This window comes from Manduca sexta, chromosome 26 (assembly GCF_014839805.1).
Source record: "Manduca sexta isolate Smith_Timp_Sample1 chromosome 26, JHU_Msex_v1.0, whole genome shotgun sequence".
Classification (NCBI taxonomy): Eukaryota; Metazoa; Arthropoda; class Insecta; order Lepidoptera; family Sphingidae; genus Manduca; species Manduca sexta.
The window spans coordinates 6,771,663-6,790,095 of NC_051140.1; the positions used below are offsets into that span (position 1 = coordinate 6,771,663).

General features: G+C 34.0%; 1 protein-coding gene across 1 annotated transcript in view; it reads right to left on the reverse strand.

Annotated features, from left to right (window-relative positions):
- Positions 1-18,433, reverse strand: part of LOC115450193 — a gene marked incomplete in the record, with an annotated part of 177,766 nt that overhangs the window by 122,434 nt on the left and 36,899 nt on the right. The window contains 1 exon segment of the mRNA XM_037443107.1: positions 5,552-5,687. Within this exon segment, the coding sequence (XP_037299004.1) occupies positions 5,552-5,687 (136 nt within the window).

Consider the following 18,433-nt stretch of genomic DNA (forward strand, 5'->3'; position numbering starts at 1 on the left):
TCCTGGAATAGAAAGTAGCCTATGACATACCAAATTTCATAAAAATCCGTTCAGTAGATTTTGAGAAAATAGAGAATGTATGTATAGATAAAACGATTATTTCCGGCTTATTTGTATTATTTTCTCCATGAATATCAGTAGTGATGTAACTAGCAAATTATGATTTATATTATATAAAACACAGTAAAGGAAATAAACACACCAGACCACACATATACAGTCGTTTTCAGTAAACAATCTCCGAGGATGTACCAATCAAAATAACTCATTTGTGAACATGTCAAAAAAACCTTTGTTCTGGTCCATTTTTAGATAGATCGAAAAAAACGATTAGGATCGTTTATAGAAAATGGCGGGTAATCAGTTTTAAAAGGTTTCCTAATTTATAACGAAATAGCAATCTCAATTTCTTCACGTTCTCCATCTTACCTAAATATCTTAATATTGAATTATTCAATACTGAATACCTAAGCCGTACCTAATAACACGTTACATAAACTCGAAATCCATAAATAAGGTGCTCACACAACATGTTCTCCTGGTAACATTTCATTCGCAAACTTTGCGAAGTCGCTACTTATGAAAAAACTGCCGACCGAGGTTGCTCACTAAAGTAACTATATTCAAAAGTAACGTCGACCGATACGGTAAGTTCGAGCATAAAAACGCTATAAAACTTCGCCCGACTAATACGTTTTGAAGGGGGTGATATAAATTTGGCTTTTTTACAAACTCTACTCAATGTAAATAGTCGAAATTGGCATCGTAAAGACACGACAACTTTTCTAATAAACATTCTGACAATGACGCAGGTTTAATTTATTCCGAATTCAAAAAGATATCTGTACTCTGCATAAATATAACTGTATAACTTTCTTTCAAATCTGATTAAATGAGTAAGAAACTCTTATGGCTACTACTAAAATGGATTTAGTTAGTTAGGTATTAAACATAATATAAATAATAATGATTTATTATGTTTACGCGAATGTTAGACATTAAAATAAAACATTTTTTACAGATTCTACGGTGGAGTCCGCCCCGTGACCATGAAGGCTGCAAAGGCTTCGAAACGTCGGGAGAAAATAATAATATAAAAACCGCGTAAAATCCGAACTTTGCCTGGCCTGGGACTCGAAACCAGAACCTAAAAGCGTACGTACCGCGCACACAATACATGTAAAACACCAGACAGTGAACTGGCAACTGAAATAATAAACTTTAATTTCACACATAATATCTGCTAAAATTATAGTTAAAACATTTAAGCCACCACTGCGTCAGTGTAAAATGGATTTTAAATAAACCCAGTAAAGTGTAAAATTCGTTTAATTTAAACGTAAAGTATGATTTAGTTGCTCCGTGTAGAATTTGAATGAGTTGGAATTTTGAAATAGTTACGAAAGCATTTCACTATGTCCAACTTAACAAAAAGACAAATCTTTTGACGAAAAAGTAGTAAAGGAAGAAGTTTTATTCAATAAAAAAAAATACTGTATGATTTTTAGAACCCTTTCCTTAATAATATGGTTATTTGCCTTTTATCGAAATTAAAAAGGAAGAATTTTTTTAGATACTGGCTTTTGTTAGCGATTCCACCCGCGTAAAAAAGTTTTTCCGGGATAAAATGAATCCCATATTTTAAATTAAACCTTAGAAAATACATAGGTGAAAATTATAATTATATTGTTTGGTTTAAAACATTTATTGCTCTAATGAAGATCCCCGTGTTAGTTTTTCTTGAATATCTTTAATTACAAAGGCTCAGCATGTTACAATTTCATTATATATAAAATATGGATTGCTGGCTCATTTTTTAATACATTTTTATGCGGTTTTATTAGGACAGCTTTTTATCTTATTAACCATTACATATAGAATAATTTACAAAATCAAACATAGGACGGTCCCCTGTTACTACAAACATGTACTCTTGCATACAAGAGACCTGTGACCTAATAAATTACATCACATAAATACAAACATCCTTATGAACTGTAATATAATATACGGAACGAAAATTTGTCATTCCATCAAATAATTCTACTAAAATAAGTGGCGTATTGAAAGATTCCCAATGAAATTGATACCATTGGATGATAAAACGCGATCTCAGCATGTTTACTTCATTTCATCATTGGACCAGTTGTAGTTGAGGTGGCACAGTAATTCAAGTTTCGTTTCTGTCTATCTTCTAACAAGAGTGAATAAGGGGAGTAAACAACGTATTGTCGTTTTTAGCCGAATAGCAGCTGAGTAAGCCCTACTTCGATTTATAGAGCATAGGTGGAAACCTATATAAGTGTAATTACCAAACATGAAACTTAACTTCCAATATCGGATGCTTACTATGGCCGCCTGTTAGCGGAAATCAATATTATCAGTAAATTCGGATATGAAATTTTATTCAGCGCCCTTAGAATGTCCCAGGAAACACACTCGTAAGTCAATGACGTTTAATTTTGATGTTTGTGATTGACTGAGAGACCAATACGTCAACCACGTGTTAGTCTGTCAACCAATCAATAAGAAGACACGGAGTCGTGTCGTATTTTTTGCTATATTCTAAGCACATAGCGTTGTTATCGTTTACCAGTTGATTTATAAAAGGGGTATCATATATACAATATTATGTTTAATTATACGTAACTTACTAAATCGTTTACAATCAAATCTTGCTCATTTACCGCCAATTTCAATAAATTATCCCAACGTATTTTTTTTCGATCGCACGCAATAACAGACCAATTAGAATAAAGGTTTTTAACATGCTTCTAAATGTTTTTTGTATCAGTTTATTTACGAGATCGGATCGACTTACATCAGACTCGTTTATCGAAATCGGTCGGTAGTCAATTATTTGTACAATTATTTGGAATTGCCGCACTGTATACACATCAACTGTGCTATAGTTTTGTGATGAGACAGCGGGACGTCGGGTCGATGGCGCCCATTCTGCCATGCAAATAGCTTAGTTCATACGGTTATAGGCATCGTGTATAATACGGGCCGATTGCCTTCCGCAGGGGCGAGTTACAGTTCAGATTTATGGCACTTGTTTCTCCTTTAGTTTCCCATTGTTAATGTACGGAACAGTTATAGTCCTCTCTGTAACTAAATTGTATTAGAATTTTATCCACGATAAATGGTAAATAAATAGGTTTATATAATGTTGCCCAAAATTATATGATAAGACGTGCAGAGTAAAAATATATTTTACAATAATATTTTAGCTATGATTTATCACGTGGGCAAAGCCGCGAACAAAGCTTAAGCTAACATGAAAATCTACTACAGCAATTACTTCAAAAATCAACGTCTATTTGCTCCATTATAATTTAATTATAAACCCTTACTATAGATTAGATTAAAACGTACCTATGTGTAGCACAAAGCCTCTTATCACCATAACCAGTGCAGAGTACTATAGGCCAACATATTTTGAGTTAAGCCGCTGAACAGTTTAAACAATAGGCTGGTCCTTGCAATGATACAAACTACACTGATATATAATGATTTCTTATATTTACGCGAATGTTAGACATTAAAATTTAAACTATCTTTCGGATGTGTGACTTTGCGGATGAACAACACCTCAGTCCCCCCCATGACCATGACATCTGCAGTCTTCGAAACGATAAAACTGAAATATTAAATCGCGTTAAAATCCGAAAATAGTTTTAATTTTAATACACTGATGTACTAAGTGATGCTATCATATTAGGGTCCATTCACACGTACCACAATCACACCACATCGTAGCGACAAATCGTGGTTGCAATGTGGTGTTCTTTGTGATGCTATCGTATGTCGTCGCTATGTAGTCGACATCGCCCACAAGGTTGAATTCGGCGGCAAAATGTGGTCCGTGTGAGTTGAACTATTTATTTTCATACAATTTATATTATACTAGACATCAACCATAGGGCAACCACATGGGAACCACAACGTAACCACTGCTCTACCACGTTTCGTCGCTGCGATGTGGTGTTTGTGGTACGTATGAATGGACCGTAAGTTTTTCTAAATATTTTTAATGAACACTGGCATTTTAATATAGGTCCTGTTATCCTTCATATGTTATAAATCGGTTAGACGATAAATCATTTGTAATGGAACACATTCATTATTGGTCTTAAATAAATTTTGATGGAATGTATAATATATAAACTTTTCTTCAGAATTTCGATAATACGTGAAGTCGTAAAGACTCATATTTATCCAACGTTTTGAATAAAATACTTAATATTTTTAATCATACATATTAAAAAAGGTTATTCATTATATTTATACGCTTCCTTCAATCTAAAAAGTTGAAAAGCGGAGCGATTAAGGCTCATAAAGGGCAATGAAGGTGTTTATTTGCACAAATGCACGTAAGTATAAAAATCTCGTATCCTGTAATACAATTACGAGTTCGGCACATCGAGTCGTTTAAAAAATGTTTACAAATTAAACATTCAATAAAAACGCAAATTCGTTGTGTAACGTACCAATGAAAAAGCAATCAAGTTGTTAAATAAAGCATTTTAAGTCAATTCCAGGTTTCCATTAAATATAAAAATGTTTGACACAAACGTGAATTATTTGTGTGACGGCGAATATATATACATGAATAGATTGTCGTATGAAAATTAAATTGACTATTTTGTTCATAAATTATTTTTGAGCAATACATAGAATAAAAAGTAATTAATATTAACAAAAAAGCATATTAGCATTAAATTAAAATCTTAAAATAAACAAAAATACCGCAAAAAAAAATTATTCAACAGGTCTGTTATCCTCATTAGTTTGGGCTTAAATACCCTGATTTATATTTTTATGATTATGTATAATTAATTTAAGAAACAACATCACAGCTTCATACGAATAAAAACAGATAACCTTACTCTAACACCCACTGCTGCAACTACCGTATCAAGACCGGCAGAGGCACTCATCGACACCAAGCGTGTTAGAAGGCCACAGAACCTGATTCATTATCGAAATAATGCTATTACTCGCAAATGTAGTTAGGACTTAAAAAGAAAAATGGTGCGCCAAACATTTTCAAGACAGCCGTACCCACAACCTTTCTATAAAAAAATCTATATTCCGTTATATAGTCAATAATTACGTTTTACCTTATTTACTTGTAAGAAGTGATTAACTTCGAAAATAAAATATACAAGATATATTTTTGTATACCATAAAACCGTAACACTCAAATTAGTACAACAATGAAAACTCACACGGAATTGATAGATCAAGCACACCGCCCGCGCCACCGCAAGGAACGAGCGGGACGTGTGCGGGGACACGGGGTGGGGAAGAGTGTGCTTATAACGGTCGCCTGTAGTAGTAGGTATCAGGAAGTGATCGACTTGCGCCGGATTCTTATAAATATCAAAGATAACCAGCTTGACGTAATTTTTATATTTTTGCGATAAAATATAAATTATGTTAAAAATGAGTTCAATGGATTGTGCTAATGATTCTCGACAAACTAATTTCGGGTTTGTAAAATACTAAAAATAATGTTGTATACGCGTATAAGTTATGAACTCACCAACGACATGTATGTATGCTGATCGCACTTGCGTGTGGAAGGAAGGCGCGTCGGCCGACACCTCGCAGCGATACCGACCGGCGAGGGCGCGAGTCGCTTCCCGAAGAACCACCTGCTGTGATGTCGATCTGGACACCTGGAACAAGACGAAATACTGAACATTATTTCTGCCAAGCAGCAGTGTGTAGTCACTTTGTGTTCCGGTTTGAAGGACATTGTAACCAGTGTAACTACTAGACATAATAAGACTTAACATCTCATGTCTCGGGATGGCGAGCGCAGTGGAATACCAAACAATACTTTATAACGCAAGGTGTTGGATGGTGTTTTTACTGTTTATGGGCGGTTATATCGCTTACCACCAGGCGAACGGCAAGCTCGTCTCATCATTCAAAGCATTAAAAAAAATCGAATGACGTAACCAGAATATAACTATATTCTATATTCTGACTTCACTTATTCTGATTCCACTGTAAGGTTAGCACAAAAAATATTTTTACGCATTTGGCTGAAAGGACTTGGATTCTTTGCCGACGGCCCCCTGCCTAACATTAATCCTATCTAAGGATTCCAATCACAAAGTTTTGCGTGCCCCAATAATTGAACCCAGAATCTTAAGTCCCAGAACACAGCATCAAATATAAGCTGATAACCAAGGCTAACATCATGATCTGCCTCAAAAACATGTTATACATTACCTTAGATCAATTTGTTATTATATATCTAATACAACACTATCTATGTGTGCTAAAGCTGATTAATAAAAAAATTACGTGATAAAACAATTTTAAATTCCTACCTTCACCTTTGCTAAGAATATACAATAAGTACAATTTAATACCAAACATAAACCAAAGGAAATATTTCTACAATCCCAAGGAAGAATATTGAAGTTAGGTCCAAACTCCAAAGGGCTTACTTAATATTCATGCCGTGTTACTAGACTTGGGATAGTCGGTGTCGCTTACGTTTAAGATTCGATTCCCGAAAATATTTATTTAGGCCGGAAACCCTCTAAGCGACTTTGATATACAATGATAATGTTTATTGGATCTTACTTCCTGAATCTATATTGATAAGAATCGTAGGGCAGGACAAATTTAAGATAAAAATTGCAGGACAAATGTAACATTCTAAGTAGTTTTGTAAGAAATTAATGGCTTACCATGTAAAATCATGTTTGATTTTCTCATTGTGTTTTTTTTTACATGGATAGGGCAAAGTGGACCCACTGCACCTGATGGTAAGTGAAGTGGGGTCCAACAGAATGTCGACTAATGATAGATGATTACCCCTTGGTAGTCGACACAATTATGCCGGCCTGTTGGAACCGAATATACAGGCTGATCCCAGAAAGCGATACACTAACGTGGGCTACTGTGACGGGTTTTAACACCTTGTGTACGGTTGACAGGATTCGTGCGGAAGGCTGATCATAGAACGAGACACACGTGGGCCACTTTGGCGGGTTTTAACACCTTGTATACGGTTGACAGTATTCGTGCGGATGTTTAATATATCCTACCACCAGCAACATAATCATGTCCAAAATTTCTCGACTATAGCCCAATTTTTCAACTAGAACTACAAAATTCGTCGATCAACATCTCAACTGACATCAAACACTTCCTTCCTCTCTGTCTTTACTTCAACCACCAACAATCTTTATCATCGAAATTGTTCAATAAACCGAACCGCTACACGAGTCTCGAAGCGACAGCGCGTAATTAAAACAACGTTTTTTTTTCCATTTCAATGTCCAGCAATATCCTGTGTCCCACTTCTCCTTATTGATCCGACATTGGTAAATAAGGACCGCGCGTTCTCTATTGCGGGGATCCGTAGTTCATATTGTTTAGCCGTTTTCAGAACAGTAAAAATATTATTATACACAGGTTTATGATCTTGATGTCGTTCGTAAAAATCTTTACTGTCTGCTACTGTTTACCATCGCGATTTACAAATAACGTAGCGGAACTGATTTTGATTTTGCTCTCTACATAAAATAATTCAGTTCTAAGCGATGGAAATGTAAATACAAATACCATTACCAACTTAATTTTTTCCGGTTACTGTAAAGCAGATTTTTCGCAATCCGACAACATTTACAGTGCTAGGGCCACAATATAGATTTTATCTACAGCATGAATGGACCGGGACTTCGATAGTATCAGTGTTTTCAAAACTTGCTTGCTGTAACATTTATTATGATGAGTGAATAACTTAACTTTATTCTTACTTATTTATTTATACAATTTATTTACCCGACACACTAACGTTACTTTACTATTCTTACTTCCATTAAAATCAAAATATAGCAATTAAATTAATACAATTCACACACTTCAATAATCAACATCATAAAATTAACACATGAAAACATTTTATTTCGATAAATTAATTAATACTGATAAATATCATATTCCCAAGTCGAAAGCTAACAATAGTTCATATTGAAGATAATAAAATGGAACATGAATAAATTTTAATTGCATAAAAATAATTAATGTTTAAAATGATATTTCACTGGATAGGTGCGCTTTCATTATGCTCATTGGATTCAGAACTAGGTCGCTGCGAATGAATAAAACCGTTAAATACAAATTACAGGCGCGCTTGAATCATTATCGGCGCTGTAACAATGTTATAATGACTGTAGCTGTGATTCCTAAATCCAAAATGCTAAATATTCACATCTACTATTGCTTCACTTGGTATTAATTTGGAATGTATGTTAAAATAACTATGAAATTCGTTTATATTCACCTCATTAATATTTTCATTACGATTCATTTTTCAGATTTAGCATGATGGTGTTGTGACTGCTTTTTTTACTGGTAGGATATATTTTATAACCGCCCAGATAGCGACGACCGTACACAAGGTGTTAAAATCACGTAAGTGTGGCGCGTTTTGGGATCTTTGTACCCGATTCCAACAGGCTAGTAGAATTGCGACGAATGCTAAGGGGTAATCATCTCTCGTTAGGCGACATTCTATTGGATCCCACTCCGCTTACCATCAGGTGCAGAGAGGTCACTTTGCCGTGCACAAATAAAAAAAAAGTTCTTTGCTGAAACATGATCATAGGTATTCCCAATTCTACACTACCTTCACAAATGTGATCAACATCCCATTCTACCGCATAATTATAACATAATAATATAATAAATGTGCAAACTTGTGAGACTTCCTGGATGTTTGGAGTGTAGAATGTGGATATTTGCTAGAAGTAAGCGCATAAATTGCTGAATCAATTTGAATAAAATATGACACACTGAAAGAATAAGTACTGCTTTTTAACATGTTAAAGTGCACAGAGGGACTTTTCCTATGACATTCAAGAAAGCAGAACTGTAAGCAGAATGTAGTTTTAAACATTAACATTTCATTCCTTAAGATAATTGAAGCTATGTTTAAACTTTCGAACTTATTACTATCGAAAACTATAATTAACAAAACCTCGCATAGTTCAAGGTGGAATTTTCCTCAGGGATCTCTAAAAAATGCGATTCACCGAACACCCCACCCTCTTGTTTACTGACCACGCTTGGAGCTCATTTTAATTTCTCACTATATTTTCCCCTTTATCTTTGAAAAGAAGAGTTGCCTCTTTTATTGCCCTCCTTTGTCGAACGCTAGATTTTATTTTAGTGCTTCCGTTTATAATTAATATCGATAGTTTATTTTGGATTCTTGATTTTATCAAGAATTTGCTTTCAGTCATATCTAATTAATTTTATGACTAATTTAATGATAGGAAATTTAACATTCAGATTCTGTGTGATATAAATGTTTTGATTGTAAAAATATACGTAATGAATAGTGTTTTAAGTCTATTTATCTATTGGTTAATTGTATAAAACAGCTATGTTTTGTAGCATTATGTTGTGTTACTGCTAAGTAACACAGCACAAGCTCATTCTGCATAGATCAGACCGTCAACAGTTTTAAAAAACAAAATTGTATGATTATAAAATGTAGGTGATATTGTAACTTTAACTTTTCGGATGACCAACACTTCTGTCCCCCGGCCCCGTGACCACGAAGTCTGCAAGGTTTTCGAAATTTTATATTATAAACGAAATCATAATATAAAAACCGCGGTAAAATCCGGAAAAAATAGATTTATTTAATGTCTAACATTCGCGTAAACATAAGAAATCATTACAGCACAATGCTGTTTGTGATAAAAATAATTTTACCTACGTATACAGATACTCAATACTTTATTTTCATCAAACTGATATAATCTAAGGTGCCGAGTCCTATAATGCGCAGTAACATAGGTTAAAATGGAATTTAAAACGAAACACAATAGATGTCCATAGTTCTGCTCCATGATGCCAAGCTAACTGGATCATTGCATACTAAAGACTAACCTGATAAAAGAAATTATAATAAAACTGATTATATCGATATCGATATAGCAGTGAACAACCCATAGACACTTTATAAATACAACACAATATTTGTTTGTATCGGAAGCAAACTCTCCATTGTGTATAATAATCTGACTCGACTTTTCTACTTTTATTTTGATCCAATCGTGTTTAAGGGTTAAACGAGGAATTCAGGGAATGACCTTTCGGCCGTTTTTTCTCTCCCATTGTCAATATTCAAGCTAAACTTGAACAGTTTATTCTTATTGTGTTATAAAATTTTATTGCGTTAGTTCTTTCTACATCCGACCATTATCGATTGCGCATTGAATGTTTTCATAAACATTGATTTATATGTTCATTTTGAAATGGATTTTATCTATGTGCCAAAGAGTACTTAATACAATAAACTTGTATCAATCAATTTATATTCTCTGGAGTCGCAGGTGCGTAGTGTAGAGTACTAAGCACTTCCTAACCTATGCGCTAAATATGATTTCAACTCTTGATACTCGAATCAAAACCGTATTTTATTCAATTTGAAGGTCTATTTCGTGTTTTCTTTATTCAGTTATGACTACCTCAATAATTTTCAACTTTTAATACATTAATTTTGTACACAAAAAAAGCATAGAATTAATTCACTATGCGATAGAAAATCCTTAATGAAAGGGTAATAAAATAAAAATTTGATACTTCAAATAAATTTTGCCGAAATTTAGTGTATTTTAGTTACTTATCGCTCTTCAACCCGCATCGTCACCCTTAGCCTTCGTACGAACCTTGTTAAGTATGAAAGCGATCACTGATCTGGATTCAAATGTTATGCGCCCGACCCTTCTGATAGAAGGAAAATCGGTCATATTTACTGTCGTCCAGTTTTTACATATTGGCGAATCTTCCACAAACCACTCGATCAAGTTATAGAAAGAAAATAGTAATAAATTTGTATAATGTTACCTGCCAATTCGAAATACTTTTAGTGGTATGTAAAATAAGTAATTTAATTTTGAGTATACAAAAATTTTCAACTTGTTTGTGCAAACACGTCTAGAACAAAATGTTGATCAAAAGAAAATGTTAAAAGAAAATATTTTTCCAAGTTAACATTGTTGTTGTTTTGCGAGTGTCAGCGGATTAAAGAATTTCCCACGAGCTGTCTTTTTTTCTTTCGCGTCCTAATGGAAACCTTACGATGTTGTATTAAGTTTCATAATTGCTCAGAGCGCTTTATCTAAGTTATACATTATTGTTACGAGAATTTCTTGAAAAAGTTTAAAACATTTTACTTTATAGAGGATGTACACAGTAATTTAGAATGTTGACGGGGCATTTATAAATAACGTAATTTACAACAAATATTTTGGCAAAACTATTTTTTTTTATTTCCATTACTAAGCCTATTTGAAAAACCAAATGTTCCATGTTTCATTTTGTAAAAAAAATGGCAGGCGTGTCCGCAAAATCATGAAACAACTAACACAATGAATAATTTGATGAGTGTGGTACCTAAAAATTTACTTCTGTCCTCATTGATGTTGATAACAAAGCTCGCGATCTTGATTTCTAAAATTCTATATTTCTCTTCCTAAACCTTGACTATCTGCCGTTTTCTATAAACGATCAAAATCTTAATCTTTGATTCGAACCCGAGATAAGCCATTTGTAAGCATAAAATAAGTCATTTGTAAGCATCTAAAAAAAACAGGATTGATTCATTTTCGTGATGAACCAAAAAAGCAAACGAAATCATTTATTACACGAGCATAAAATTGACTTTAAAAAGAAAACATAAAATTTATATTACACATTAACCCCAATTATTTACACGTACATGTCTCATCAGCAAACACACAGCCCTAATAAGTAGATTTCTAATAAAATATTTACCAACTTTTTACATAAACTACCAGCGCATCATCCGAAACCCAAATAAAAACTTGTTTTTCACACATTTTTATTTATACCACCACAAAATACAGGCAAATAGCGCAATGGTGTAGTGATGGGGTGATTTGGCACGACTCTGGGCCCGACCGAGCCGAAACTACGCAACCAGTATCCGTGAGATACGATGGAAATGTACTCTGACTAGCTAATAAAAATGTTACGCCGCTTTAAGATATTTTTATTTTGGTAAGTAATATTTAAGATATTTATTTCGCGGTTGAATTATTTTTGTGCTTACATTATCAGCCTTAAACGATGTTATTACACAAGTTTTTTATACAGTAGTTAGTCACTAAAGATAAAATTTTAGTTACTTTTTAAATAATGGGCACTATAAATTTATGTCTTTAGATTCGTATATAAATAGTAAATACTGAATTTAACATTAATAGCCTACTATAGATTCCAATCTGTCCACTATGTTCCGATAAATTTCTATCACTTAATATATCTAAACAGTACGTTATTCTTCCCAAACTTAATGATTTGGTCATTGAACACATTTATAATCTACCAAAGGGCTACCCACTTTACGCCAAACCACGAACATTAATCAAGAATATTCGTAACAATGCGAGAAAAGAACGCTGCGTCTCTCGTCCTTCAGACTTACAAAGTTTCTTAAATATACCGGGGCACCTTGCCTCTGTCTCAACTGTGAACGATTCTGCGAACTCCGTATGATGTAGAAATTGGTAATTTGATATAAATTGAGTTGATAAATTGCGACAAATATTCCCACTGTGCGGCTGAAAGTATGTTGAAGCAGTCAGTCCCGATTTTTATCATAATATTATAGTTATCGTTAGCTCGTGCGGGTTGCAGACCAAAAACTAAGCTAATTTTCTTTTTTTTTTCTCTATAAAAATCTATGCTACACGAAAGAATGATTATGTCAGACTCACCAGCCTTCCGACTCAGATGTCCGTCATCACCAATCCGCATGAGGCTAACGTGGTGAATAAAGATTTAATCCCTCTCAATAGTAACCTTTTATTCCGAGGAAATTATCCTCGGAAAATATATATCTGGACTTTTATCCCGGAAAAAGACCTACACGCAAGTGAAGCCGCGAGGCTATAGCTAGTTTTATATATCACTCATATACTTAGCGTATATGATGACTTAATTTATAAAAATGCCAAAATTCATTAAATCGCTATACACACAATGAACTTTCAAAATAAGTATATTCCAACCAACAAAAACCCACATACATATTCAGCAGGGATAAGTTCCACGCAAACGCTCTCAAGACGATCCGTCCATTCATTTTGCATACGTCCTAAGTCCCATGTAATTATAGAGTGTCTATGCATTGTTAATCTTGCTTAACACCGGTAGTCAGGTGTAGTAAACCATCGTGAACCAATTAGAACCTTTACCATAGCTCCATTCAGTGAGAGCTGAAGGATCGAGAATGCTTAGTAACGCATTAAATATTTATGTGGCTATGATGGCGAGATTAAAATACGATATGCGGCGAGGGCGGTTTCTTAATGGTCATAGATGTAGTCTTAGTGGGAATATATTGTGATATTTGCTACAGAATAAATGCTCTGTGTGTGTGTGTGTGCGTGTGTGTGTGTGTGTTGGCCGCTTTGAAGACAGTGTTACGTTGATGATGTGGCAAGAAATTGTAGCTATTTTGTTGAAGGGCGTTAATAATGAAAATTCATGGTCAGATCTTACCTAGATGTTGTGTAAAAGTCTATTTATAAATTATTTTTAAAAGGCTTAGCTTATTTTTATGTGAGAGGAAACGTGTGAATATTAAATGCTTAGTAAGTTGTTAGCTTCATTCATATCTGGCTTGTGGACTGAGAGGTTCTGGGTTCTGTTACATGATAGCAAAGTCTTCTAATACAAGCAATAATATTTTGCTTAAGAGGAGACTTCATACCTTTAAGTGAAATGTAACCTACACTTGTTAACGAAATAAATATTTTTGTTTTATTTTTTATTATAAAGGAATCGAAATTGTTGTATTTAAACGAGATTTAACATATTTTGTAGTTTGATTTATCGGATTGATTCGGCGTTGCATTAATTATACAACAGCATTACACAGCAGATTTTATTTATGTCAATAACAATTAGAGAGGTTCCACCATAGATTAAATAGCAAAACCGAGTACAGACTTATGAATATAAGCCAGGTTTACAAAGCTGGTTAACGCACAATTTCTATATTATAACTTTAAGCAAAATGCGTGTATATCGATTCTAAAACCACATATGAGTTGCCCGGACCTTTTTCTTTGAATGACGAGACAAGTTTGCCATTCGCAAGATGGTAGGCAATACGACCGCCCATAAACAGTAGAAAAACCATCCAAGACCTTGAATTATAAAGTATTGTTTGGTATTCCACTGCACTCGCTATCCTGAGACATGATATATTAAGTCTTATTATGTCCAGTAGTTACACTGGATACAATATCCTTTAAACCGGAACACAACAGTGACAACACACTGCTGCTTGGCGGCAGAAATAGACGTTACGGTGGTATCTACCCAGGCGGACTCTCACATATGAGAGACCTACCACCAGTAAACTAGAACTTATGCCTGAAATAGCAACAATATTCCACCTCTCATTATTCTAAATAAGTTTCAAGAAAAGTTAATAGTGAGACAATCATTATATCAAGGAATAGCAAAAGGTCCATATAACCCAATTCTTGTCGGCTTCCCCTTCATAATTTATGTAAAATCTAATTATTATTAGAAAGATTTTAGACCGCATTTACGCATATTAGTAACGATAATATTATATTGTGTCCCATTCGGAAAATATCTCCTTTCGCCACTGGTATCAAGAATTATACCTCTACCTATTCCTGCGGGGTATAAATCATGAACGTGTAGAATTATTATTCAAGCTGAATTAGCAACAGTTCAAGAATCAATTGAACTGTATCGCACGAGTGCGGCAGGTGCATTGAATGTAGTAATTGGAGCTAATTGGTACTTAATAACACATCGGGGCTGATCGGCTGAGCCACTCTTACCGCTTACCGTTTATTAGTTATCGGTATATATTTTTTTTTGTAAAAAACATTTAATATTCTGCTGAACCTAGCCGTACTCCAAATTTTCAAACCTACATCTAGTGACATTAAACGACATTTAGGTAACCCAAATAATATTAACATGATACTATTTGCTTCGATATTTCGGCAGTTTTTACATCATGAAATAATTAATGTCAAAAGAAAAAATAAAGCTACATCCACTTCCAAAACAGAGTGAATTCAAGACCCAACAACAATTGCAATTAATTTTTAACACAAGCCACTTAAAACCGGAAGGCTATCTTAAGAGGCACATTACAATTTCATTAAAATGAAGCCATATTATGTGAGGTAACGCGACAACATACGCCTAAGTGTTATAACGTAAGGGTGTTACACGCGTATAAAGATAACAATTGTTAACATGATCACTAAAAGGGATCCCCATTAAAAGCGGGCTATTACATGGCTACATCAGGGTTGGCATTTTGTAGAGGAATTTTCTTTTTTAATGTTACTTGATTAGACTTTTTGCAGGATTTTAGTAAAAAAATAATTTTATTGTTAACATGATCACTAAAAGGGATCCCCATTAAAAGCGGGCTATTACATGGCTATATCAGGGTTGGCATTTTGTAGAGGAATTTTCTTTTTTAATGTTACTTGATTAGACTTTTTGCAGGATTTTAGTAAAAAAATAATTTTATTGTTAACATGATCACTAAAAGGGATCCCCATTAAAAGCGGACTATTACATATCTACATCAGGGCTGGCAATTTGTAGTGAATTTTTTTTATGTTACTTGATTAGACTTTTTGCAGGATTTGAGTAAATAATAATATTATTGTTAACATTATGACTGAAAGCGATCCGCAATAAAGGCGGACATTTTAGTTGTAGTTTATGGGACTTTTACACGAATTTAGTAAAATGCAATTAAAATATCTGATATTTTATTTGTAAAACTATGTCGTGACAAGACAGTTCCATTAACGTCTATACAGCCTTATAAATAAAAATAAAATACTTTATTTATCACGTAGGCGAACAAACTTGTACTTGTGATGCGTTAAAACAAAGCATAAGAATAATTATTATTATTTCTAAACAACTATTAAACTTTATTATGTTCAAACGAATTAACAAAAACATTCACTCAAATTTCTCCAAGTTTAATAAATCGCACATTATTCCACACCTTATTGCCCAATTTCAATCCGCAACCTACAATTAATGTTATCAAATTTCGTAAAATTTATCTGGCGCAGTAACACAGGAAAGTTTTTATCTCGAGAAATGAAAATTTCCCCAGGGATGGCAGATAAAGTTCATCGCGTTGCTCGAGCCCGCGAGCTAGTAAATAAACATTCATAATTCATTTCGTACAACTTTGGTTAGTCAAAAACCTAGTGTTTCGAAACTAGGATTATAAATTATCAGGTCAAAAGAGAATTAGTGCTTACTGTTTGTTTCTAAATGTGTTCACATACATGAGCCAGGGAGATTGGAAAGAGGCACAAACATAATGTTCATCTCTAACCTAACATGAATAATGAATTCTTATGTTTATAAGAATATAAGACATCGAAATATTTTGTATAATTATTGTAAAACATGGGAAGATATTGTTACTTTCTTTACTTTGGCTTTACGGATGACCAACCTCTTAGTCCACCATAACCATGAAGGTTGTAAAGTCTTCGATACGTCGGGAGAAAATCGTAATATAAAAAATCCGCGGTAAAATCCGAAAATTTGTTTTATTTCTCCGATCATGAAATTTAATAAAACGCCCTTCTGTCTAACATCAAAGGTTTCTTTAAACAATAAATCATATACCAAGCATCCGTTGTAATTATAAACAATACCTAAATGTTTTCAAATATATAACAAAAACCCAACTAACCTACCAGGTGAATTTCTATGGTTGTCAAATTTAACCAAAGCTAATTTAATTACAACAAATTCACAGCCCTGATTTTTCGTTTGGCAAAATCGTGACCGAATCTAATAAACACACAATAACATTGAACGACAATGAAGGTGTAACAATAATCGTGTCGTTCCGATTCACCACGATTTACAGCCGCGCCGCCATTATGTGGGTGTTATTGCTGTAATACGACTTTTTATTGTGATTAGATATGGATTATGTTGAAATGTACGAAATGTGATGTGTAAATTAATTTCATGGCCTTTTGTACGTAAATTAAAAGTGGGCTGTCAATGGTTGCGTTACTTTATAGTAAAAATCAAGTGCAAGAACTCACAAAACTTCTTAAAATTATTACGGAATGAAAAATTTACTGGTGGTAGATCGTATATGTGAAAGTCGGCCTGGGTAGATACCACCGTAATGTTTCTCCCGCCAAACACCAGTGTGTCACTGTTGTGTTCCGGTTTAAAGGATATTGTAGCCAGTGTAATTACTGGACACAATAAGACTTAACATCTTATGTCTCAGGATGGCGAGCGCAGTGGAATTCAAAACAATACTTTGTAATTCAAGGTGTGAGTGATGGTGTTTCGACTGTTTATCGGCTGTCGTATTGCTTACCATCAGGCGAACGGCAAGCTCGTCTCGTCATAGCAAGCAATAAAAAATCTCAAGCAATTTTGATTCAATATGATTGTTTAGTTTACATTTTAGTAAAAAAAATAGTTGGTCATCAATAAATTCATTACTACATAATTAAAATAAATTACAAAAACTCACAAAACATCATAAATTATACTATTACGAAGTCCCAACCATTTTTCTGTACATTTCTTTTTGTACTTTATAATGGCAAACATATTATAGGAAATCAAAGTATTGAATTAGCTCAAATCAGCTATCCCAGGCGAGTTACTTGCACGAAAACAAAGCAATCCAGTGTAAATCATATACCTATTATAATCCAGGGCCAAAAGGGTCACGGGAAGACAAATGTTTGGCAAATCCTCGGCCATGGATTAACATCATGGGATTATGCGTTTAATTCGAAAGTTTACATAGTTTTATGTAAGTTACATGTTGTTTAGTGGTGCGTTAAAATCTACTAGTGAGGCCCGGTATATTGAAGTTATTGGAGCATTAATTATTAAAGTTATTAACCGGCTTCCAAAAAGGAGGAAGTTCTCAATCCGCGTGTTTGTAATTTTATGTGAATAGTGGGCGGCGATAGCCTAGTTAGTTGAGAAACGAACTGCCGAGACGAATGTCCGCAGGTAGAAAAACCAATGGCACATACCTTTGATTTTTCTAAAATTATGTGTGTATTCTTTATGAATTATCGCTTGCTTTAACAGTGAAGAAAAACACAGTGAGGAAACCTGCATACCAGAGAAGTTTTTTATAGGAATTTTGAGGGTGTGTAAAATCTACCAATCCACACTAGGCCCGCGTGGTAGATTAAGGCGTAATCCCTCTCAATAGTAGAAGAGGTCCGTGCTTAGCAGCAGGACAGTATAAAATATAGGGCTAATATTATGTACTATATGATGGTGATGAATCTTTTTTTGGTTCCTTTAATCGAAACCATTATAAGTT